Raw genomic sequence first — 24,987 nt, 5'->3', positions numbered from 1 at the left:
AGGTTCCCCGGTGATAGTCTGGAGCCCAGAGTGTGAAATAGCCTTTCAGAGGCTGAAACAGGAGCTGTTGCAGGCCCCTATTCTGGCCTATGCCGATTTCACTCAGCCATTCGTCCTGTACACGGATGCCAGTAATACAGGGCTAGGGGCGGTACTGGCCCAGCGGCAGAACGGAGTGGAGAAGGTTATTGCCTATGCCAGCCGGAGCCTCCACCCAGCGGAGCGGAACGATGCAAACTATAGCTCCTTTAAGATCGAACTTTTGGCCCTGAAGTGGGCCTTATGTGAGAAATTCAAGGACTACCTATGGGGAGCTGAAGTATTGGTGGTCACTGACAACAGCCCGCTGGTTCGCCTCCAGACGGCTAAACTGGGAGCGGTAGAGCAGAGGTGGGCTCTCCAACTTCAACTACCAGCTGCAGTATCGGCCAGGCCGTGAGCACGTCAACGCCGATGTCTTGTCCCGATTACCTGTGGCCAGAGCTGGAGAACATCTAGAGGAGGAACTGGATGAGGGGCTGATGGTGGGAGTGATAGAGGCGCCTGGAGCGCGGTCGGAAGAAGTTCCGGCTAGTTGGGGATGGGACCCGCAACGTTGGAGGGAACGACAGGGGGAGGACGAAGGGCTGTCCACCTTGCGAACTTACCTGGAGCAGGGTACATTACCTGGAGCGGCGGAGCGACAGGGCCAAGTGTTGACGGTGAGGAAACTTTTGGGGCACTGGAGACGGCTGTGTTTGCGAGATGGGGTGGTCTGTCGATCTATCCAGGACCCAAGGACTCGTGAGGCTGTACATCAGGTGGTGGTGCCAGAAGCCCAAGTTCAATCCCTGCTCCAGGCATACCATGACCTGCTGGGGCATCAAGGGAGGGAGAGAACAGTGTCCTTGTTGCGTAGGCACTTCTATTGGGGCAAAATGGAAGAGTCCGTGGGGAGGTATGTGCAGGAGTGCCCCCGCTGCACGTTGTTTAAAGCTAGGAGAGAAGTGAGGCCCCCTTAGTTCCGGTACGACCCCGGGCCCCGTTGCATATGGTGGCTATGGACTTTCTGACCTTGAGTCGCCCGATGGATCGGTATCAAAATATCCTGGTGGTGACGGATCTGTTTACGAAGTATGCCTGGGCTATTCCGACTCTTGATCAGACGGCCACCACGACAGCGAATGCCCTTTGGAGAACAGTGTTCTAGCCCTTTGGGTGTCCCGAAACTCTCCATTCGGATCAAGGGCCGAATTTCGAGTCCCGTGTGATCAAGGAGCTGTGTCAACTGTACGGGTGTAGGAAGACCCACACTACTCCATACCACCCGCAGGGAAATGGTGGCTGCGAGCGCTTTAACCAGACGCTGTTGAGTCTGTTGGGGACATTGGATACGGACCATCAGAGCCAGTGGACGGATAGTCTCCCTGCCTTGATACAGGCTTACAATAATAGCGTCCACAGCACCACAGGATACGCCCCCACTTACCTGATGTTTGGGAGACACGTACGCTTGCCTACGGATCTGATACTGGGAACTGCTGCAACCGGAGAGCCCGCCACCACTACGGAGTGGGTACACCGACCCCATCGACAGCTTCACGCTGCCTACGAGAGGGTCTCTGAACATCTAGATACAGCTGCTAAGAAGAACAAACGCCTGTACGATCGAACCACTCGAGAGGCCCCCTTGCTGCCTGGTGAGCGGGTGCTGGTGCGCGATAATTGGCGCCAAGGGAAGGGGAAGCTTAGTGACCGGTGGGAGACCGTACCATATGTGGTGGAGCGACGACAGAACCCTGACCAGCCCGTTTATGCCATTCGTCCGGAGGGAAGAGCCGGGCCTGTGAGGGTCTTGCACCGTAACTTGCTTCGCCCATGTCCCAACTACCCGAGGCAAGTGGTCGAGACCCCGCCCGCCCTAGTGGCCCCTGGACCCCCTTGGATGGGTTGGGCTATGGTTCCTAGAGTCCCCGTTGCTGAGCCGAGGAGAGAGGAACGGTTGTGCCGTTGAGGCGCTCGCAACGAGAGACCCAGGGAGTGCCTCCTGCGAGGTACGGGGAATGGGAGTCGGGCCCCCGTTCTCGGGACTAGAACGGATTGGTGAGGGAGGGTGTCACCGGGTGAGAAATGGGAACTTTAGAACCGGGATTTGTTGCATGGGGGAGCGACTTCCGGTGTAACACTAGGCCGGTTCCGTTGACATGTCATGGCCGCCGGCATTGACGAGCGCCAGCTGCGGACACCAATCAGGCCGTTATCAGTGAGCACATGCGGGAAGAGGGATATATAAGGAGAAGTTTGAAGACATGGGGTGTGGTTCTTGGTGCTTAGTTTTCACGTTGGGTTCCCCTTGGCGTTCTTGTCAGCAGACAACAGAAAGCAGCAACCGCAGCGAATATAAAGTGTGGGGATGTTTGTGCATTGAAGACGGGTGAGTGATTGACACATGGGACTGAGAGGACAGAGTGATTAAGGGCCGCACTGAGGATCTATGCTGTTATCAAGGAGAGAAGTTAAGTGCACTTTTCATCAACGTACGAAAGGGTGATGTTATGAATACCTACCAAGAACATTTTTGAATACTGACTTGTGCTGGCAGTGTGTGGTGTTTCTCTCATTGTGAGTCTCAGAGATCCAAAGAAGAACTGGGCTTTATAGGATCTTTCTTGAAACCTGATACCCCCATGCGAAAAGCCATCTGTGGAGTGTCTGACCCTGCAAAGATGGAGTGAAGGCCTGTTGTTCACGAGAGGTGATGTGGCATTGCAGTGTCTGAAAGTGTGAAGTGAGCACGTGTAAAGAGTTATAGTATTGATGCATGCACGAGTGTGGGAGATCAAATCATTAACCTCACTCTATCATCTTTGTTCGGGGAAGCCTAACCAGTGGGACATCAAGAGTTAAACCTGATCTGTCGATTGTGAAGTTGTGTCCAGGTTCCGGAATCATCATTCTAAAGTGAGCCTACTGACTACTGTGTTCAATCTGCTGTCATTCTGTGAACAGAGAGATCCTGTGTATCATCCTTCCGAAGTGAGTCTGTTGACTGCTGTGTTCGATCTGCTGTCGTTCTGTGAACGGAGAGATCATGTGAATCATCATTTTGGAGTGAATCTGCTGACTGCTGTGTTCGATCTGCTGTGTTCAATCTGCTGTCATTCTGTGAACGGAGAGATCCTGTGTATCATCCTTCCGAAGTGAGTCTGCTGACTGCTGTGTTCGATCTGCTGTCGTTCTGTGAACGGAGAGATCATGTGAATCATCATTTTGGAGTGAGTCTGCTGACTACTGTGTTCCATCTGTTGGCGTTCTGTGAACTGAGAGATCCCGTGAATCATCCTTCTAAGTGAGTCTGCTGACTGCTGTGTTCGATCTGCTGTGTTCAATCTGCTGTCGTTCTGTGAACTGCGAGATACTGTAAATCATCATTCTGAAGTGAGTCTGCTGACTACTGTGTTCTATCTGCTGTCGTTCTGTGAATGGAGAGACCCTGTGAATCATCCTTCTGAAGTGAGTCTGCTGACTGCCGTGTTCTATCTGCTGTCGTTCTGTGAACGGAGAGATCCTGTGAATCATCCTTCTGAAGTGAATCTGCTGACTGCTGTGTTCGATCTGCTGTGTTCAATCTGCTGTCGTTCTGTGAACTGAGAGATACTGTGAATCATCATTCTGAAGTGAGTCTGCTGACTACTGTGTTCAATCTGCTGTCATTCTGAGAACGGAGAGATCCTGTGGATCATCCTTCCGAAGTGAGTCTGCTGACTGCTGTGTTCAATCTGCTGTCGTTCTGTGAACTGAGAGATACTGTAAATCATCATTCTGAAGTGAGTCTGCTGACTACTGTGTTCAATCTGCTGCCATTCTGAGAACGGAGAGATCCTGTGAATCATCCTTCTGAAGTGAATCTGCTGACTGCTGTGTTCGATCTGCTGTCGTTCTGTGAACTGAGAGATACTGTGAATCATCATTCTGAAGTGAGTCTGCTGACTACTGTGTTCAATCTGCTGTCATTCTGAGAACGTAGAGATCCTGTGAATCATCCTTCCGAAGTGAGTCTGCTGACTGCTGTGTTCAATCTGCTGTCGTTCTGTGAACTGAGAGATACTGTAAATCATCATTCTGAAGTGAGTCTGCTGACTACTGTGTTCAATCTGCTGTCATTCTGAGAACGGAGAGATCCTGTGAATCATCCTTCCGAAGTGAGTCTGCTGACTGCTGTGTTCAATCTGCTGTCGTTCTGTGAACTGAGAGATACTGTAAATCATCATTCTGAAGTGAGTCTGCTGACTACTGTGTTCTATCTGCTGTCGTTCTGTGAACGGAGAGACCCTGTGAATCATCCTTCTGAAGTGAGTCTGCTGACTGCTGTGTTCTATCTGCTGTCGTTCTGTGAACGGAGAGATCCTGTGAATCATCCTTCTGAAGTGAATCTGCTGACTGCTGTGTTCGATCTGCTGTGTTCAATCTGCTGTCGTTCTGTGAACGGAGAGATCCTGCGAATCATCCTTCTGAAGGAGAAGCTGCTGACTGTTGTGCTCGATCTGCAGCTATTCTACGAGCTGGGACATCCGGGAGTGAAGAAAAGGAACCCAAAGTCATTCCGTTGCTGTTTTAAGTGTTATTAATTAATAAATAAAAAGAAGAGTTTTTTTACATTGCTTGCTGTCTTGCCTGATTGGTGCCTTGGTGTCGGCTCCTCCGGAGTGTGGTTATCAACCCTTGGCTTTGGGAAACGGTTACATCAACGTAAACATAAATAAGAAGAAAATAATAAATTATAACCCTGAGCTTTGGCTTTTGGGATTAACTTTGGTTCTCTCTACAGCCTGGGTATTTTCGCCATCAGTATGATTTTTTTTATTTATTATTATGCATGTTGAAGCAATTCTTGATTTATGGTTATTATTTACCGAGGAATGTGCATCCATATTGACCAGTATGTCCAGCTAATCAACATTTTAAATTCAATATAGCCTATAAATCAATAGTCAATCAATGTCAAATTGTCAATACATTGCTTTCTATCTTGCATAATTAGTGCAGTTGTTTAGAGTTTTTAACTACACTGAGACTAGATAATCAGTTTCTTGTTTTATAAATGTGACTTTGATTGGGAGTGCCATCATTCACGTGCATGTATTGTACAGTATGTCTGGTCTCCACATATTTCTGCTTGAAAAATGCGAGTTTCATTTCGTGCACGCGCATATGAACGCACGATAACACACGCGACGGTTATGTTTTCCGAGCTGCAGTAAACAAACACCGTTGCACTTTGTCGTTTATCAAAAACAAACGTAACAATTTTTTTTATTTTACTCTCACTTTTGTCAGGCACAAAGTGATGCAAGAGATGCACTGCCTGCCCAGCTAGGTTAGCAAGACCGAAAAACATCAAACTTTGCTGACATCAAACTTAGAGAGGAGAGAACACAAGTTTACCTGATTGTTGTTCCCGCAATTCACTCTCATGGGTTTTTTCTTCTTCCTCTTTTCGTGACCAGAAGGATAGTTTCGCTTCATTTTGTCATGGATGTTGTACACATTAATCGACACGCTATGACACCAGATGGAGGCGGGGCCTTAAGTAATTTGTGGGGTCTTACGCACCGGTCGCGTGCAGCGCTGCAGCCACGTAAACAGTTTGCCCTTCCCTTACTGACTTTCACTTTCGGTGCACGAATGGAAGTGAATGAGGCTTTGCGATTTAAAAAAAAAAAAATAAAAAATGTATCTAGGCCTATGTGAAATTCTGCAGCCATTGTACGATTTTTTTTTTTTTTTCTCGGAAGGGCAACTTGAGTCGAGAAGGGCATATGGGCAGTTGCCCGGGCAACCTGAGCAACCCCCCTGTGCACGTCCCTGCTTGTCAGTACGTGGGAAGCGGTCCAGACAAGATGATCTCTGCTTCAGGCGATGTGCTGCGTACTGTCTCGATCAGGCTCCTGTAGTCCTTCTTCAAAACCTCTGTCTGCCGCAGCCTGATGTCGTTCATTCCCGCGTGCAGCACAACTGCTCCAACACGCTCGTCATTGTTCAGGATCTCGGGAACATGTGCAGCGACATCTAGAACACAAGCACCAGGAAAGCAGTGAGTGTCCACCTTACCCTTACCTGAGGTAGCACGGACATGACGGACGATGGAACTGCCGATGATCACGGCGTCGTCGCGTTCCGACTCGCGAAGAGGGGAGAAGCGGTTCCGGGTGGAGATCTCAAAGACAGGGAGCGGCGGAGAGGTTCTTGGTCTGGTCCTGGCTCGTGTCTTCCGCTGAGGAATCACCCAGGGTCCATGGTGTTGTGTCGGTGCCGGAGTGAATGAAGCCAGGGATGATCGCGTCCTGGGTGCTTGCGTCCTGTGCAGAGAAGCACACGGAGTAGACGAGGTCGGAGTCAAAAAGTCACTAACCACTGACTTGTGAGCATAGGCGCGTGATGTTTCAAGTGCTGATCGCTAATCTTGCAGCTCGGCTTGCCTCACTAGCAGACCACGGATCTGCTTCTCCACGGACTCCAGCTCCAACAGCACCGAATGCTGTTCGAATGTGTCCTCAGAGGTAACGTTAGACACACATCCGATATATTTGCCATTATAACAGATGAACAGTAAATTAGTAGTGATACTACCAATATCACTACTAATTTAGGACTGAAATCCTGGATATAACCCGTATCCTTTCAGTGAAACGGGTATAAAAGAGACGATCAATAGGCGAGAGGCCACGCGTGCGATGCTAGCGGGCTAAAGGCTAGTAGCGGAGATTCGGAAAGTTGGATCTAAGTAGCGAAATCAAAGCAATCAAATTGTTTTTTATAAGGAAAAGTATCGAAGATAAGTTCACATGCTATAAAAATAGAAAGTGCTTGTTTATAAATGAGTGGTAAAGAAGAAAATCAAGGATTTATGAATCAATTCGATGGAGCTCCAAACCGCACGCACATGCGCAAAGTAAACTGCCTGTGGGTGAAGAGACCATTCCCCCGGGGGAACATTGTCTTTGGATAACATATCCACACCCTGGATAAGAATGCCTTGCACGTGCGCCGCCTGTAGAGAGCGCAGGTTGTGCGGATTCCATAAAATGAGGTTTTTGGCCATGGCGTGCAGGTAGCTTGACCTGAGACCGCCCTGGCGGTTTATATAGGACATCACTGCCATGTTGTCCGTCCGGACCAGGATGTGGTGGCCTTTTTAAGTATGGGAGAAAGGCTTCCAGCGATAGAGGGACTGCTCTCATCTCTAGACAGTTTATATGTAGGCGCCTCTCCGGGCTTGACCATAGGCCAGAGACAGGCCTGCCCTCGTATAGGGCTCCCCAACGTAGATTGGAGGCATCTGTTGAGATCGTTTTTCTCCTTGTCACCACACCCAAACTCACTCCCGACTGAAACCAGTCGGTTGCTTTCCAAGGAGCCAGGGCTTTGATACAGCTGCGGTTCGCTCTGATCTGTAAGTGGCCAGATCGCTATGCATGAGTTGGTACACGGGGCTTTAGCCAGCGATGGAGAGGACCGGAAAAGAGCGGACTGGGGAATGCATGAGAAGCTTTTTTGGAGACTGGTCTGGCCTCTGCGGGACTTAACATCTCCCTCTTCCTTCCTATGGCTAGGAAGACTTGCGAGGCTCGGGGTCCAACACAATCCTGGGTCGGGGTCCCCATCTCTCAGGGAAATGCTGGCATTCGCAGAGCATGAGCGGTGACAGACTTCAGCCGTTGGGCGGGGCTGAGAGACCGGAGGCGCTGGTTTCACCTGCTGAGGTGGTGAGCTGGTACTGAGGTGGTGAGCTCGAAGCAGAGCTGGTACACTTAGGGAGGAAGTGGCGTATGGCCTGCGACGCTTTCTGAGCCTTGGTGTAGCGTTCCGCGAACCCTTTAACTGCTGAGCCAAACAGGCCGGTGGTGAAGATGGGGGACTCAAGAAACGCCACGTCACGCCACGCCATGGCGCACCATGTCAGTTAAATTTAACCATAGATGCCACTCAAGCACCGTCAGGTTCGCCATGCTTCGTCCAATTGCCCGGGCTGTAGACTTTGTGGCACGCAGGTGGCACGCACCCTTAAAAGGCTCTGGTTCTGGTCCAGACTCGTCCATTGTTCTGAGAAGTTTGGCCTGAAAGACTTGGAGTACAGCCTAAGTGTGAAGCGCCAAAGCAGCTTGGCCAGCAGCAGCGTATCCACAGCCGGAGAGCACTGAAGTGGCGTGGCAGGGCTTAGATGGATGTGAAGCTTTGGCCCTCCATCCTAAAGTGGTTGGTGGGCAGATGTGTGCAGCCACCCCTTCTTCGAGGGGAGGAATCGCCTCGTATCCCTTTTCCAGAGCGCCGTCTATTGTAGAGAGCGTCGAGGAAAATTAAGTCTTTAAGCACGCTGAGTAAGGTGCTTTCCATGACATAGCTCATCATGAACTTCAGGGAAAAAGGGGGCGGGTTTTTGAAGAGCGGCCCTGCAGGAGCCACTCATCCAGCCTACGCGCAGCAGTTGGGTGAAGACCAGTCCAGCCCGAGGTTATCAACAAGGAAGTTTCTCTTGGAGAGAGCAAAGCACGCGGGGACTGGCCTAGCGTGAGTTCGCTCGTTTCCGTCCGCTCTGGTGCCCTTTGTGAATGGCGCTTCTTTTTGCGCGACTCAGCAGAAGGGAGAGAGATAGAGCGGGAGTCGCGGGGTCGTCTTCGGCGAAAACGGCCAGTCGAGCCCACAGGGTGGGGAGATCCATCACGTCGCACTAAGGGCAGCTGCAAAGCAGATGGCTTGTTCCGCTGACAAAATCTGACTACCTTTGGGACTACCTAAATGGGCCAATATAAAGGCTTAGGCCCATTCTGGCGGGCTCTGGCGCACCAGGGCGCGAAACAGCCTGATTGGTTCCCATGTCTGAGCCGCCTCACCATAGGTTCGTGCAGTTGTCCTTCCCTCTCTATATTTTGGGGATTACATATTTTTCTCATGTCATTTTTCTAGTTCGTTTTGGAGAACATTATATTATTGGCAAAATACTTTATACATAAATGTAGATGGTTTAAATCCCCTTCATTTGTTTATTATATTCAGAAATACTTCTCAGATGCTCTCAGTAAAATGAAAAACCCAAATGCAAGAAAACTGCATAATTTGTTTGTATTATACAATCTGTTTAATTATATTAATTTTATTATTGTTAATTTCCTTTTTGTGCTGAACCTTCCATTTTTTCTCTGTATTGACTGTTTTATGCCATTTTGTTGTATTCAGATTTTGTATTAAAAATATATATATTTTACCGTTCCCATCATATAGCCTATCGTTTTTTTATAACATTACAAAATTTCAGTCAAGAAAGAAGATGAAAAAATAACATAGGATGTAGGTATATTGAGAGATCCATTAGTAGACTATGGAAGTCTAAAAAAGATAATCCAATACACTTAAATATATATAAATAATAATGGACTGCAGACCCTGTGTCTCAGCTAAGTATCCTCTCTTATGTGGTGAAACATACAAAAATGTCTCTTAAAAACCGTTTCAATTGCTGCCACCATAACACTGTCCGACTACTTGCAAATATCTCACTATAGTCCTTATTGTTTTCTAACAACATTTTTATGTTATGAGACCCTGTCCTTCAAGCCCTGCTTTGTTCTTACAATGTAAAAAAAAAAAAAAAAAAACTATGATAACCATACACCACATAATTATGTAGGGTATGGACCAATCAGACACACACTAATTATTCATTATATACAAAGGTTTATGAAACTCCAAAACTAACAGCCCAAATGAATGAACACAAGGGCAGAAACAGTGTCATGTTACAGGGCACGATAAGGAGATTTTACGACCTCCGAAGAATGTGGCCTCATGCACAAGAGAGAGACTATGGAAGACAGAAACCCTCTTTAAAACAGACTTTGCTGCATTAATCATAGACTAACTGATCTATAAATGAACATGCATAAAACTGTGAAAGAAACAGTGTAAATGGTTTACTGTTTCGTGTACTATTAGGTATATATTATGGTATGTATCCTGTTAGACAACCAACTAACGATCAATGTAACCTCACCTGTATCATGCCTCCTACCTAATTAATCTTCATTGAATGACTCACACTTTGATGTACATCACCTTCTTCTAGAATGCAGTGTGGATGTGTTATATCTATCTGAGCATTAATGAAGGTATAACCACACTAGGGACAAGACCCATACATCAACTAAGAGCCACTTTCCCTCTCAGACATGTCACCTTTCTGATTGGTTGAGTTCAACCCTTAGGGGAGGATCTTTTCCAGGCTTAATTAGAGACAGTCCACATGTGACCTGCCTCTCTTAGTTCTTTCATCCAGCCGCAACACTGTTCTGGTGATACTGGGGAACCCCCTCCCCCTCCACGGGGGCCCCAGGGCCCAGCAGGCCTCGATCCAACCAGATATGGGCTCAGGCAGGAGAGAGAAGACTCTCTCACAAAGAACCAAGGACAATCTCAGGAGTTTTGGAACAAAGACTCCAACCAACAACAACTCCAATCACCCACTCTTCCGACTTCCTCACTTCTCCTGGGTGCTCGGCGTGGCCTCAACAGGGCCCCAGGCCTTGACCAAACCAGCCATGCGTTCCTGGAGAAAGAGAACTCTCAACCAACTTCCACTTGACATTGCCGGAACCATCAACGACTTCAGTTTTCAACAACTTCAAGAATTGTTCCGACAACAAATGCAAGTATTCAATTCAATGAAATGTGAAAATGAAATTCGGATGGTTCAAATTCAAATTCAAATTTATTCGTTTAGCGCTTTTCACAATACATATTGTTTCAAAGCAGCTTTACAGAAAGTGCATTTCAGAAATGTACATAGAAAAAATACAGTTAGTTAATCATGTAGTAATTTAGGGCATAACATATCGCTGGCATTGAGTTGTTTCTTCACAGGCGTCGAGTCGTCTCTTCACAGGCGTTGAGTCGTCTCTTCACAGGCGTTGAGTCGTCTCTTCACAGGCGTCGAGTCGTCTCTTCACAGGCGTTTAGTCATCTCATCGCAGGTGTTGGGGCATCTGAAGTCTCTGTGAGAGGCTGGATACAAACTGGAGCTGACGAATGCTATTTACTTCAGGATAGTCAGGTGGTGTGGGTTCTTCTCATAGTCCCTTTTTCCGGTTTCCAATTTAATCCTATCACCAACCTATTTCTGTATTTCTGTATATATGTGTGTTTAATTTATTCATGTTTATGATTTAGTTTATAAAACATATGCACTTTATGTATTTGGTTCTGATTTGCTTGCAATACGAAGTCCCTTTACGGTTTTTGTTCTTGCTACATGCTCAAAACGCTGTACATACTAAGAAATAATTATTCTTCTGTGGCCAGGGAAGATACCCTTTTCTTAGAATAAATTAATAATCAAATGAGTTCGTTGGACGAACTGATTAATTGATTGTAATATTAATTTAGCCATGTCAAGTTAATCCAATTAACTGACCCAAATATTCATAATTAATTATTGATTATTAATATTTCATATAGCTAGGTTCCTTACATATATGGTGCAGAATTTTAAGGCATCGTATTAAACATTGTATGCAAGCAGACAGTAATCAATCACATGTTGTCCCATAAGTTTTTTATTAACATCTCATACATAAACGTACAAGTTTCTGAGTAAATCAGCAAAACTATAGCTTGAATATGCCTTCCTACGAATGGCAGAAAGTTTCACAAATGCTATAATGCATATTTAAATCGTACGATAAGAAACTCCTGATATTAGCGAAGAAAGCCTAATTTCAGATATAAAACGAGCATAAGCCTTCTCTGACGAAGAAATCTCAGATTAGCCGCGCGTATAAATGGTACCAGAAAAAATTTACCTGATATGGACGAAGAAATCTCCATTTTCAGCATTTTTGAATGTGATCTGAGCGATGTTCCTCAATCACCGATTAAGGCCTTATTATTCGTTACGTCTTTGTATGCATATTAAACCGCTGAAGCACTCATATGAAACAATCGCGTCGGATTAGTGGTATAAATTCTAGCCTAGCTAACTAGTAATTTGCCATTGTCTGTGAAAGAACGGTGCTGTTTTGATTTGTTAAAAAGAGTCACTCACACGCAACGTCGTGTCAAAGTGAGAGACTCAGTGCAAACTGTCAGCACAGCTCGCCCACTGCTCCGGCCGATCTGTGTTGTTGGTTGGCATTGTGTCGAAATGCGTGCAGGCATTTCTATTTACTATTTATCAGAGAACAGCACCAATCTCACAGACCCTCGTGTAAACAAGTGACTGTTGTAGCCAAAGTTAGCTCCCTCAATCCTAACTTACAAGCATACAAGTAAAACCCTCTACCTCGAGTTATAGTTTAGCGCAGCCTAAAACTTGGAAACGCTAGAGCGTAAAGTGTAACCTTTAAACCAAAGACTATAGCTTTGGGCCAGTGGCCCTTGCGAACCAAGGGATAACTGAGTGATTTGAACACGAGTAATGAGAGTCAAAGCTCCTCGAAGCTTTGAATCAAATGAGTCAACTGCGTCACAAATGATTCTTTGTTTTGAAACGCCCTCACTGGCGTCCCCTGCTGGTCAGAACAGTGTAAGTGTAGCGAAAACTCAAATCATTGAAACACCTTTTAACCAATCGCAAAGATTTAATCAAAAGGTGTAAGCAGGTAGTGGCAATCCGCGAACTACCTAATACCTTTTAATATGAGGTGTCTTTCAAGGCACAATATCTTAGTAAACTGTAGGGTTCGTTTTATGAAAGCTTGGTCAATCAGATCCTTTATCAAATGCGTCATTAAATGTGTACGAATCTATAAAGTGATACGAGATCACATAAAGACCAGATACACTCTGGTTCACGAACCGTTGAAATTTTAAAAAAATTCGAAACAGCTATGATGCGCAACGAAGCCCCGTTTACCGAAATCACGTGACCTCAGCAGTGATACACGCTCCGCACCCCTGATTTGAGACACATGATTCACACGTTTCAGAGCTTCACGAAGCATGTCTCAAAGCTACCCATCAGTGGGTTAAGCAATTCTCTTCTCTCTCTCTCTTGCTTGACCCCCTCCCTTTTGGTTTCACTTTCAATTGAAACCCAGACACTTTGGGTTTTTATTTGTGTTTCTTATATTTTGACTTAAGTCTACCCCTATTTTATTTTGTGTATTTACACCTGTTGAGCCTACACCTGTTGAGCCTACACAGTCCATTTCAGTTAAGTGGAATTTAATTAAATTGGGAATTTAATTAAATCAATTTGCTTATTCAAGTTCCCCTCTAGTTACCAGAGCTATGAGAACACTCAATGTTTACATTATTATTATTCTTTTTTTTTTAAATTTCAATTTATTTATTTACTTTTGTTTCAGCCTGAATTCGTATATTCAGCTAAAAAAAAAAAAAAAAAACTTAACTAAATTTTTAATTTAATTAAATTACTTGATACGCTTCCCTTTCCTTTTAGTTTTCTTAGAGCTATAAGGACGTTCTAACTTTACCTTTACCTTATTTTAGATCACTAATCACTATCCTCATCCTCTTCCTCTACCTAGGCCTCTTCCTCTATCCCCTTCTTCTCCTCTTCCTCTACCTGGGCCTCCTCCTCTACCTCCTTCACCTCTTCCTCTACCTAGGCCTCTTCCTCTACCTCCTCCTTCACCTCTTCCTCTACCTCCTTCACCTCTTCCTCTACCTAGGCCTCTTCCTCTATCCCCTTTTTCTCCTCTTCCTCTACCTGGGCCTCCTCCTCTCCCTCCTTCACCTCTTCCTCTACCTCCTTCTCCTCTTCCTCTACCTCCTTTATCTCCTCTTTGAGCTCCCCCTCTTATTCTCACTCTTCTTCTTCTTCTTCTTCTTCTTCTTCTTCTTCTTCTTCTTCTTCTTCTTCTTCTAGCTCCTTCCATTTTTGTTGAAGACAGGTGAACTCACCTGCTGCCTTTTATAGCACACCTGAGTGCTGCGTTTTCAAATTAGCACATGTGTGCTTCCACGCCTGATCGATGTGCATATCCAATTCATTCATTAGTGTGGTCAATGGCAATCGGGGCTTTGTAATGACAAGGAAGTAACCTCACAATCCTTATCTGTGTCTAAGGTGTGAAAATCTGTGTAGAGTTTTACAAATCACTGTGTGTAATGTTTTGCAAAAAGGGTGAAGCTGACAGTGTGCTTACAATTATGCAAATCTAGGCTGGTGTCTTGCTCCTTGAGTGTAAGGTTTTGCTAATAGTGGGAAAGTTTTAATTTTAGTGTGTAAGCAATTGAAAAAAACCTGTAAATGTTCCAAATTTGAAAAATGCACATGTTTTCAATGACCACATTAAGTCATTCTTAAATTGTTTTACATGTACTGTAAATCTGTTTTGTTTATTGTGTTTGTTTATGTGATTGTCTTACTTGTGTAATTGTTGCCCCAGGGCTCATGTAAAAGAGTATCTCTTGTAAAAGAGATTTGAATATCTCAATGGGACATCACCTGGTAAAATAAAGGATAAATAAAAAATAAAAATAAAGTGTGATCAATTTTGAGTTGTTGTGTGTAAACGATGACAGCTGTGTTGTGGTTGTTTAACTTTTCCCTGCCTACGTTTAGCATTTTGAAACATACTGTAAGTGCATCACAGTACGAAATGTGTTTTAGTAAGTGAGAATGTGTTCTTCAAAAAGTGTGCATGAAATCTGTTTTAACTACCCGAACTTAATGTTTTACAGAGAGAGTGATTAATTCGACAAATTGGTTTAGGCTATTGAAAATTTGGTTCAGAGAATGGGGTTTAGTATTTTAGCAATTCAGAAATACACAACAATCCACAGTTCTAGGCGTATGAACCAAAATTTGCTTAATAGACAAACCACATTCTCGTGTCACCCGTTTTGCTGTAAAACCACAACTCTGTTGCCTGACCGTCAAGAACAGTAGGCTACCAAATGTAGGCTACCAAAAGGCCACCATGAAAATTTTGAAGACAAAATCAGTTAATCTATTTTTACAATTGTAGTTAACCCTTGTGCATCAATTAAAAAAAGTTACACATAGCTACATAGAGGACAAAAATGTTCATGTCAAAAAACTGTTATAAAAGTTTTAATCTTGGGAGCACAGACTTAAGTTTGGTATCATTTTAAAGATGACCGTTGGCAGATTATTGCTGAAGTAAAACAAAATTAATAAGTAAATAAAAAACAAAGTTATATAGGTTTAAGTTTATGAAAATTATTTATGAACATTATTTTAGATAAATATATATTTTATGAAACGTGTTGAACTCCAAAACTGATATAAATTCAAAGCCATATATCTAAACAAGTTGTGTTCCAAATTTGAGGATGATATCTAAAAAAATTTGCTTTCAGTAAGATTTTGTTTGGGCACAGTAAAAGATTCTCCCCATTGGGTGCCAGCAAAACTCCACTGGGACACACAGTAATTGGATTTTAGATTTGCAGTTGAGGTTTTCTCTGTCAAATATTACAAGCACACAAACACACACACATTTTTTTATTACACACATACAAACCATACTCAGACATCCATACCAACACACCCACACAATTATCATTGCACAATTTATCCAACTGGCTCTATAATATGCCGAAGCAGAAAAAAGGAATAAAGCGAGTATTTGCTTTATAGGCCAAACCTGGAAAAATGGCACCATCTGATAAAAAAATAATTTTGAAGCCTTGCCAACAGAATGAAAGCCTCTTAAAGATTGCATCATTTTATAGTTAAATGGCCCTGGGATCATTTTTTTTGCAATTTTAATTGGTTTCATTGGGGCCATTTTTGTCCAAAAGGCCCTGAGAGGGAGTATTTTGTGTACCTAGTGCAAAATAATTTTTGTAAAGGAAATGGCGGTGAAATAGTAAAATTCTAATAAAAATACACACCTTTGCCAAATTTTATGCAGTTAGCATAAACACAGTCAAAGTGAAAAAAAAACAAACACTGAAAAAGCCAAAAATGTTCACAAGGATGCACAAGGGTTAAATGCACCATATGAAATAAGTGTGGTTTCAAGGTCATGGCCAAATAATCATAATGTATTGTTTAATTTAATAAAAATGCAGAAGTACATCTGTAGTTAGAGATGTCACGTGTTTCATCGCGAGATTTGGGTCTTGTGATCTCGGGTGAAGATGGCGGCTCCGCCTGACGAGCAGAGCTTAGAGTCCCGCATCAGTAAGTCAAACACATTTAAACTATAAATGTATTACCTTCTATTGTGACAGTGCGAATATCAAGGACATGCATTAGCCTAAGTTGATGCCTTGGCGCAGGCGCTTTGTTAAACGCAGATGCGGACTGTCATGTTGTTGTTGGCGGTGGAGTTATTAGCTTGCTAACGACGATATAGGCTACTAGTTAAGTTTCTGACACACTTTTGTTTTTAGTGTGTTTTGTGCGTAACTTATGTCTTTCCTGCTGTGGAGTGTGCGTTCTGTGATGGATAGGTAAAGAAGAGTTGTAAAATTGCTAGCTACCTCTTCGTGAGTCAAAAGGGAGGAGTCTCGCAGACTCATGATCAATAAAAATTTGAATGAAGACATTCAATGACAGAACATTTTGTTATGCCTATAAAATAAAATCCCCAGTTAAACTCTATTTCCGTTCTGCCACCCAACATGTCAGTCAAGAAAATGTGAATCATTTGCCGTTTCCTTAAGGGGCCATATCCGACCTACACTTTTGTCAGTTTTATGTAGCCCACTTGTGATGCAAGTAAAGATTACTTTCTCCAAAAAAGGCGGTTATAATCAAATTAATTAAAAAAGAATACACAACGGACTTTTCTACCCTCTAACCCCTTTGAATTTTTGTCTTGGACCCTACATCAGCAACATTACAGATTACATGTGCACTCAGTATTTATTTATTGTTCATTCAAAAGTTGTGCACAAATTATTAGTATTCTAATAAATAGTTTTAATAGCATCAAGTCAAAAGTGATTTCTATTTATTGTCTTTAATTGTGTCACTGGTCTTATTTGTGAATGATTTATGATCCATGCACATTTTTTATTTTTTATTTTATTGACCTCGTAGTCTATTAAAAATGTAAAAAGTTGTTCTTCCTGTGATTTGAATTCACTTCTCTCTGCTGACATTTACAAGGTCAAAATGCAGTTATTATTTTTGTTTGCTTTTTTGTCTTATAACTGTTATTTTACAGTTCTTGTGATCTTTATGTGGTTTGTAGTTTTTTTTTTAGTGTTTCTGACATTTTTTGCTTAACTGTTCTGTCACCTGTAGACAAAGCGACCAACCCTTTAAATCGAGAAACTGACTGGGAGAGTATTCAACTTTTCTGTGACCAGCTCAGCAATGAACCTGAAGGGTGCGTCAACAATTCAATAATTTTTAAACTTAAATGTATCTCTTAAATGTGCACAGTATGGATCCTTTCACACGGAATGTGTTTTTGCATTTTACTGTACTGATTTACATTGCTTTTTAATGTAAACGTGCTAGACACGTCTTTGCATCTCACATTTCTAAATGCAAAACGCATTCTTTGTGAATGTTCCCAGAGCCATTCCTGTACATGTATTTAGCAGGTTAAACGTGCTCACAAATTTATGAATGTGTATGTATTGTTGAACAATTCATAAACCAAGGTCCACCCTCAGGGGTGTAATGTTGATATCTTACTAGCCTGTTTTCAGTCATTGTAAGCCTTAAGCAGTAGCTCAATAGAGTGCTGTAGGGATGGTGTCAAACTGGGAAGACTAATTCGCCACTGGTTCCCTTTAAGATTTTCCTATGGGGTTTTTTAGTGGGGTTTTTCAATATGTGAGTAAAATAAGGCCTGTGGTAAACATAACTTTACATATTTGTATGTTTTCTTCTACAACGTATACTGCACACACTCACAGCCCAAACATTCTTATTTAGTTAGCCTAATTATTAGAAAGATTTTGTTTCAAAAAGAAATGGCAGCTTCAAAATTTGTGTTTTCGATATAGTTGTGTACAGCACTTGAGATTACTAGCCACTCAGCATTTTCTCAGGCCACAGTTTTGTTGTTGGAGAAATTACTTTTTAATAGGGGTGCAACGATACACTTATCCCACGAGACGACACACGAGAACGAGACAGTATTTTAAAGCTACACTGTGTAACTTTTTTAGTTTATTCTTAGCTAAAAACACTTATTTCTTTCAAAAATATAAGTGCTCATTAATGTATATTTCAAAAGTGCTCATTAATGTATATTTACCTCGTTCAAGTAATAAAGTATTCTCGTGAGTGTATAATATGCCATTGAAAATACATACGGGTAAGTGGTTCTAATGTCGGTCGCCATGTTGCCCCTCCATCTTGAAAGTACATTAGCCAAAGAGGGACATACCCGTTAATTCAAGCTTCGCCTTTCGCGTTTTAAAACTCGATGGCACCGTGTCGAATGTCAAGAGGGGGATTGCTTGCACCTCCGTCACATCAACTGATCTCTGCTCACGGAGAAAATTATATAGCCTACAATGTAAACTTTCCCTTACGCTAGTGATGTCGTACAACATACAGAATAACGATTGCACTGATAAAAGTTACTTTACTAAGATTAGCTTGCATTCATCATTAGGGCTGCAACTAACGATTATTTTGATAATCGATTAATCGGACGATTATTTTTTCGATTAATCGATTAATCGGATAGAAATTAAATTAGATTTTTTTTTATTATAACTAAATAAAACCGTAAATCAGGGTATTTATGTGTAAGAGTGTACTTTAAAAAGTGCAAAAGCCACACATTGAGTTTTACTAATATCAATATTTGCATTGTTTTTAATGATAATTGCTGATGGCAAGTTGACAAACATGATTATTGTTAAAAAAATGATATCCAACATATTATGTTTTAACACAATTTTTGTTAAAACAAATTTACACAGACATGTTGTTCAGATGTGAATATCTGAACTAAAAACAAACTAAAAACATCTAAAATATATAATTCATTTAATTTTTATTTAAAATTAATTATATATAAGGAATATAAGGATAAAGAATATAATATATATTATATATAATATATAAAAGAATAATATAAGGATAAATTGATTAAATAAATATAGAAAGACTGAAAACAATTGTGTGAATGTAGAGCCGCAGTAGATCGCGTTTGAAAAACAATTAAAACTTAGTAGACAAATGCTATAAAAAGAGAACGGAATGGAGGTAACGTTACCCAGCAAGCTAACAGGCTTGAGTAAAGGACAGGAGAAATTATGCATTAGTGCACAAGCATTCGCTGAAAACCACTGAGTACAGTGACTAAAAAACAATATTTTACTGCTGCTGTTATTAACTGCCTTTATATTTAGTGCTTCGCTTTGTAAAGACCGTTTTAATTTAACCTATTTCTGCGGTAGCGCTATTTTAATCCATCACTTACGTTGCGAGCGAACTGATTGCGCAACCTGATGCTCGAGACAAAATACAGACATCCCAAGATCCCGGAAGTCCCGGGAGTCTCCCGCATATTGATTGCGGCTCCCTGATGCCCGCGAATTAGTTCAAACTCCCGAAATCGCGCAAGCGAGACAGAAGAGACTGCTCCAAACCGTGTAGCGCGCGCGCTCGGCAGAGCGCCTGAGGGAGAGAGACCTTGCGTGTGTGTGCGTACCAGTAAACGCTCCCCTTGACGTAAGCAGACCAACTAATCGATAATGACATTCGTTGACAACGATTTTCATAATCGATTATAATCGATTTTATCGATTAGTTGTTGCAGCCCTATTCATCATGCGACTCCGTGTCATGATGATCTATTTTCTACTATATTTACTTCTTATTTATTAAATCCAGGGAATTGCTTGATGAAACATTAATTAAAATTAAGATACAATTAATAAAAAACGAAATTTACTTTAAAGAAAGGCTTTGTGCTTTCTGAAGTCGCTTTCAGAGCGGTCATGTCCGTAATGGAGAACTGTCACGTCCTTAACATTGTTTTTTTCCTCATAAATGCGAACACGAAAATTTCAATAAAAAATAATATTTTATGTTCTGTGGAGGCTGACCCTTCTTCATCCGGTTATTAGCCTACTTTTGTTTTGCGCAGTGTAGCCTAATTCGTAGAATTATTAAAAAATATTTTGCCACCTAAAAGTTAAAGATTTGTTGTGTCACGTCACATGTGTATTTCGCTCATATTAAATATAAAATGCATTTGTAGAATGATTTTTTTTATGTCTTGACTCCTTCATTAAGGGGGTATGGATATATAAACAGATTCAGTATTAAATGCATTTTCTGATAATTTATATTTCAAGTTTTGACTGCAAATGTCACGTCCATAACGCTGGAATTGCCCAATTTTAAGGAATTTATCCTCAACTATTTATTTTGGTGTAGGTCTGCGTATTTTATTATGTTAACTTCAAATAATTCTAATAGTAATTTAAAAATGTGGTAGCCCTACGTCTAACACATCACACTCCACTGTTATGGTGGCAATTTCAGTAGATTTACTCACTAACATTGTTGTGGAAACACAATAAGAATGGAAACTAAAATATGGTAGTATCGTACAGCACACATTCTATCAGCTGTAGGCTAGTTCGGGCGCCTCAGCTCCAATACACTCAACGTACATTCATATCACATGTTAATGCCGCGGTAGAGTTGCACTCACAGGACACTGCACTTATTGGCAATCAGAAAAGTTCATTATTTGCTCGTGCTTTAAAGCTATGCCGGGTAAACATTTCATTGGCGTTCTGTACATAATGCACTTTTTCTGAGCGCGCACTGTCAGACAGCGCCAAACTGGATTTTTGTTGGGTCAGACCCATCTGATAGCGATGGGGGACCGAGACCGAGAGAGCTACATAAAGCTACATAGAAAAAATATTCACCAAACAAGCCACTTTGATATTTTGCTGTTTTCATAAATACAAAAGTTGGGTGACCCTCCCCCTAGACTAAAAAAAGTTGAATGACCCTCCCCTCAACAAAGAATAAAAAGACATGACCCTCCCCTATTTTCCTCCGGTGGTCCTTTCCATAAATACCGAACGGTCCATTAGTGCCTAGTTTGCCTACCCCGACCGCACTTCACTGAAACTTGTCAAACTGTGCAGCCTCTCTGCTCGTAAATAAATCCATCGATCTGTAAACTTTGTTTGAGTTCTTTAATGGTCTAGTGGTAGCTCTTTTGCCAAGCGTGTCAGAGGTTAGGTTACAGGTTCTAATCCGCACTCATATAGTTTTTTTTTTCTCTCTCATCAAAACTGAATATGTTCATCAGTGGTTACAGTCTATATCAAGCAAGGGACACGTTGGTGGGCATTTTATTTTGAGATTTCACTAGAATGAATAGTGTCTCCACAACATGCGAGCCTGAATGCATGACACTGATTGCCACGGCAACGAGCGCTCAGTTTGAGTTCATAACAACACATTTTAGCGCTAGATCTCTTTTTTAATTGCGAATTAAATGAATGCTCTGCTAGTTAACTGGATATGTTTCATTTATTTGTATTAGGTACATCCGTTGCGCCTCAATGTTTCAAAAAGTGGTGGGTAAAAAATGACTCATGACGAAATCTGGTGGGGACGCGTCCCCACCGAAATCGACGCCTATGGTTACTCATCAAAGATGCTGCAGTCCCTATGTTGCTCGGTCCGACCTCAAATACGCAACCCGTAAATAAACTTCTAACACGTTTTGTTACATTATGAAGCCAGCATAATCTGAACTTGTTGCTAAGTTGATGCTGGCGTGTTGTTTTGTACAGTCTATGGTTGCCACAAGCTTTGATAGGAAAACGAACAATGTATTTTGTCTTGTTTCCAACAGATATTCTAAGTTGCAGACACCGGCCCTGTTGTTTTATTGAGTTAAAGATGGTGAGATTGAGTTCACTCAGTCTCTGTCTCTTTTGTTTTGCTAACAGAAAGTAGCGTTTAGTATAACTCAACGAACTTGCATGGGAAACGTTATATAGCGTTATTATATAACGTTATTTCAAAAGTCAGAGTTTAAATTAGCGTTAACGTTAAATCTGCATGCAGAATTGATGTAATGGTAATTATAATACTCTTACAATAATGCCGAAAGTAAAAAAAAAATAATAATAATTTATTACCATTCTGAAACTTACTTATCCGCGTGTTTGAGGAGGTAGTTGGTTGTCTCCTGTCGTCGCCTATTTGGGGTCTGAGTCCGGCTCGAACATATAAGGCCGGATAACATTTCCCTCAGCAATGTCCATCATTACAGGTGTTTTATGTAATTACTTGTGAGTGAGCATCACAAAGCCACAGCAGGCTACAGCATACATGACCCTAGTTACCTGTGGTTGGCTTGGCCGTGCATCACTCAGAAAACAACAGGCAAATCAGAAGAGAGGCTCATGAATATTAATTAAACAGGCCAAAATCGACCTGTTCTTAGCAGTGCTCCTGAGAAAGGAACTGTAAAAATATATATTGAGATGGTTTTTGCTACTTATACCGCAAATATATATTCTTAAGGACTAGGGGTGGGAGATATTGACAAAATGAATATCTCGATATTGATATTCAGACGATATGTTTGCAAACCTTCAAAGAAATGTGTGCAAAATGGCAAAGAAGGTCCAGTTGGTCTTTTGACTTGCTGCATTTGACCTATTATTGTATAGAATTACTAGTACATAAAGATATGAGACATTATTGATTTAAAGACTCCTAAACTTTTTAAAATAATAAAATATTATTCAATAAAGTCTTTATTGTTGTTTTTTTATATTTTTAATAGGGGTGTAACGGTTCACAAAATTCAAGGTTCGGTTTGATACGATGCAGTAGGTGACATGGTTCGGTACGTTTTCGATATAGCAAAAATAAAGAAATGCTATAGAAATGTCCTATTTATTAAAAGAAAAAATATTTTTAAATAAGTGTGAATTTTCCTACATCTTGAAACATTTAGTTTTATAAATAGGGTAATCTTTGAAGGATGAAAAAAGAATTTTTGGTCATCACATTAAAAATAACATTTAAACAACATATAATATTTGAGTTTTGAAGTGCTGGAAAAAGATGTGTAACGTTGAAAGCATGTTAATATTTCTGCCAAACTTCCATGGTTACAAGTTAGTGTTACTACATTAAATCCATGGTGAATGATCTGTGGACTTAAAACCTAACTAGTCATGGAACGATGTTTCTGCTGGTTTCTACATCAATGCTGTTTGATCCGTTAATAACGGAGAAATTGTAACGCTTCTCACTAGATCTCGCAGCGATGTTATTACATAATTGGCGAATTCAAATGCTTTGTTTACTGGATCTCTTATGTAGAAACGGTGTCGCTTAATCAAGATCGGCTCGCGCTGCCATAGACATCATATAGAGATGTCTATGCGCGCTGCACTGACATTCGTCCGAAATGATAAACGGTCCCCGAAGCACAAAATAATGAGTTTCGTTCGGCTTTCATTACATTTTCAATTTGATGTTGCGCAACGTTGTGGTGTTCGCTCCAGCGCGGATTTTGGTCGGCAGGAAAAATGGTCCTACCACCGGAATGGTTCGGTTTGTAATGCGTACATTTTCTCTTGGGAAAATGTATTCCATCTTTTGGACTCATTATACAACGCAATTTTCTAATGATGCAATCACGAAGCTCGCCACTTGAGGACGCCACAGACATTTAAGAAAAGCTTTTTAACTTCAGACTTAATTTTTCCGCAAACAACGCATATTTTGCCTTTTCTAGCAGATATTTTATTAATCGTAAATCGGCTTTGACTCTTTGGATTGTTGCTTCAACCTAAGAAACGTCATAACACACAAGTAAGAACTTCGTAGTTATATATTGCAAATTAGTAGCAGCTTACTCTCGTGCAATTGAGGAACGATCGTGATTTTGTACAAGAAATAAAATAAAATACAGTCAAACAAACCCCTACAGTATTAAAATCGCTACATATAATTGTTTAGAAGGTTATAATGTGTGTTATTTGTTTTCTCTTTTAATTCCTTCAGCTCTTTTCATGTTTGGGGGGTCGGATTATACAAATTATAAAATATTCGATATCCCAATTTTGCATATCGTCCAGACAACAATTTGGATATTATCGTCTAAACGATATATCGCCCACCTCTATTAAGGACATCAAAACCTAAAATAAAACTCCATAAAGGTGTACAATATGGGACCTTTAATATTGGCCAAACATTTAATTTAAATGTCCAGTTAAGCTTTTAATATTTTGCCACTTCTTTACGATAGAATTGCTACAGCCACTGTCATTTCTTGAACAAGATCATGTGTTTCAAGATCATCACTTTATTTGCAACCCAAACGTACAGTATATGCAGAGACTGAGTTTAACCAAGCTGCTGATACACGCTCCACTAATAAATTATAACAGTGCAACACTTTGCTTTGAAACAAAGCGTGTAAGACTTTATATGTATTCCCAAGTGCATTTTTTTTTTGAAAATCCAAACAAACACCAAATGCCGAAACTGAGTTAATGTGGAGCAGCATTTACTGTGAATGGAGTGACTCTGAGATGCTGGAAGAAACAAGTAACCTAGCTGCACGCATGTAAATAGTTAAAAGGTGGTGCTTCCGTTGGAAACCTGTGTCTCATAAATTTATATAACTGTATTTAAAAACTCAGCCCACCAAAGTGACTGTGTTACACGCCACTGCTGAAATCCACCCGTATTTGGCAGGTTAGTGGGTGTTAATGTCAAGTCTTGGGTGTGTAATTCATATTGTAGAGCAAAATTTGCAAGTATTGTGAAGTTATGTTTACCACAGTTTAGATTCCTTATTTTACTCATAAATTGAAAAACCCTGTTATAAAACCCCCAAAAGAAAATCTCGAGGGAAGCATTGTTGAATTAGTCTTTCGGGTTTTGACGTCATTCCTGCTGTACTCTATACCTTGCAGAGATATTGGTTTAATGACTAGAAATCATCTTCTGGCCTGTTATTGGAAGTTGAGTGAGCTCTCATTACTCTTCTGAAGAACTGACAAGCATTTAATTTTTCTTCAGCTGATGCAAAA

The 24,987-nt window shown here is 41.5% G+C and overlaps 1 protein-coding gene across 1 annotated transcript in view; it reads left to right on the top strand.

Moving 5' to 3' along the window:
• The first annotated feature begins 16,072 nt into the window (after positions 1-16,072).
• The window catches only part of gga1 (golgi-associated, gamma adaptin ear containing, ARF binding protein 1), a 51,392-nt gene continuing 42,477 nt past the window's right edge, over positions 16,073-24,987 (top strand). Inside the window, exons 1-2 of the mRNA XM_077199074.1 lie at positions 16,073-16,150; positions 17,222-17,306. Coding sequence (XP_077055189.1) covers positions 16,108-16,150; positions 17,222-17,306 — 128 coding nt within the window. The 5' untranslated portion in view covers positions 16,073-16,107. The remainder of the gene's footprint in view (positions 16,151-17,221; positions 17,307-24,987) is intronic.

Source organism: Siphateles boraxobius, unplaced genomic scaffold, assembly GCF_051911475.1.
Source record: "Siphateles boraxobius isolate OS27281-9 unplaced genomic scaffold, OSU_SipBor_1 41, whole genome shotgun sequence".
Lineage (NCBI taxonomy): Eukaryota > Metazoa > Chordata > Actinopteri > Cypriniformes > Leuciscidae > Siphateles > Siphateles boraxobius.
This window is presented reverse-complemented; position numbering and strand designations above follow the sequence as displayed.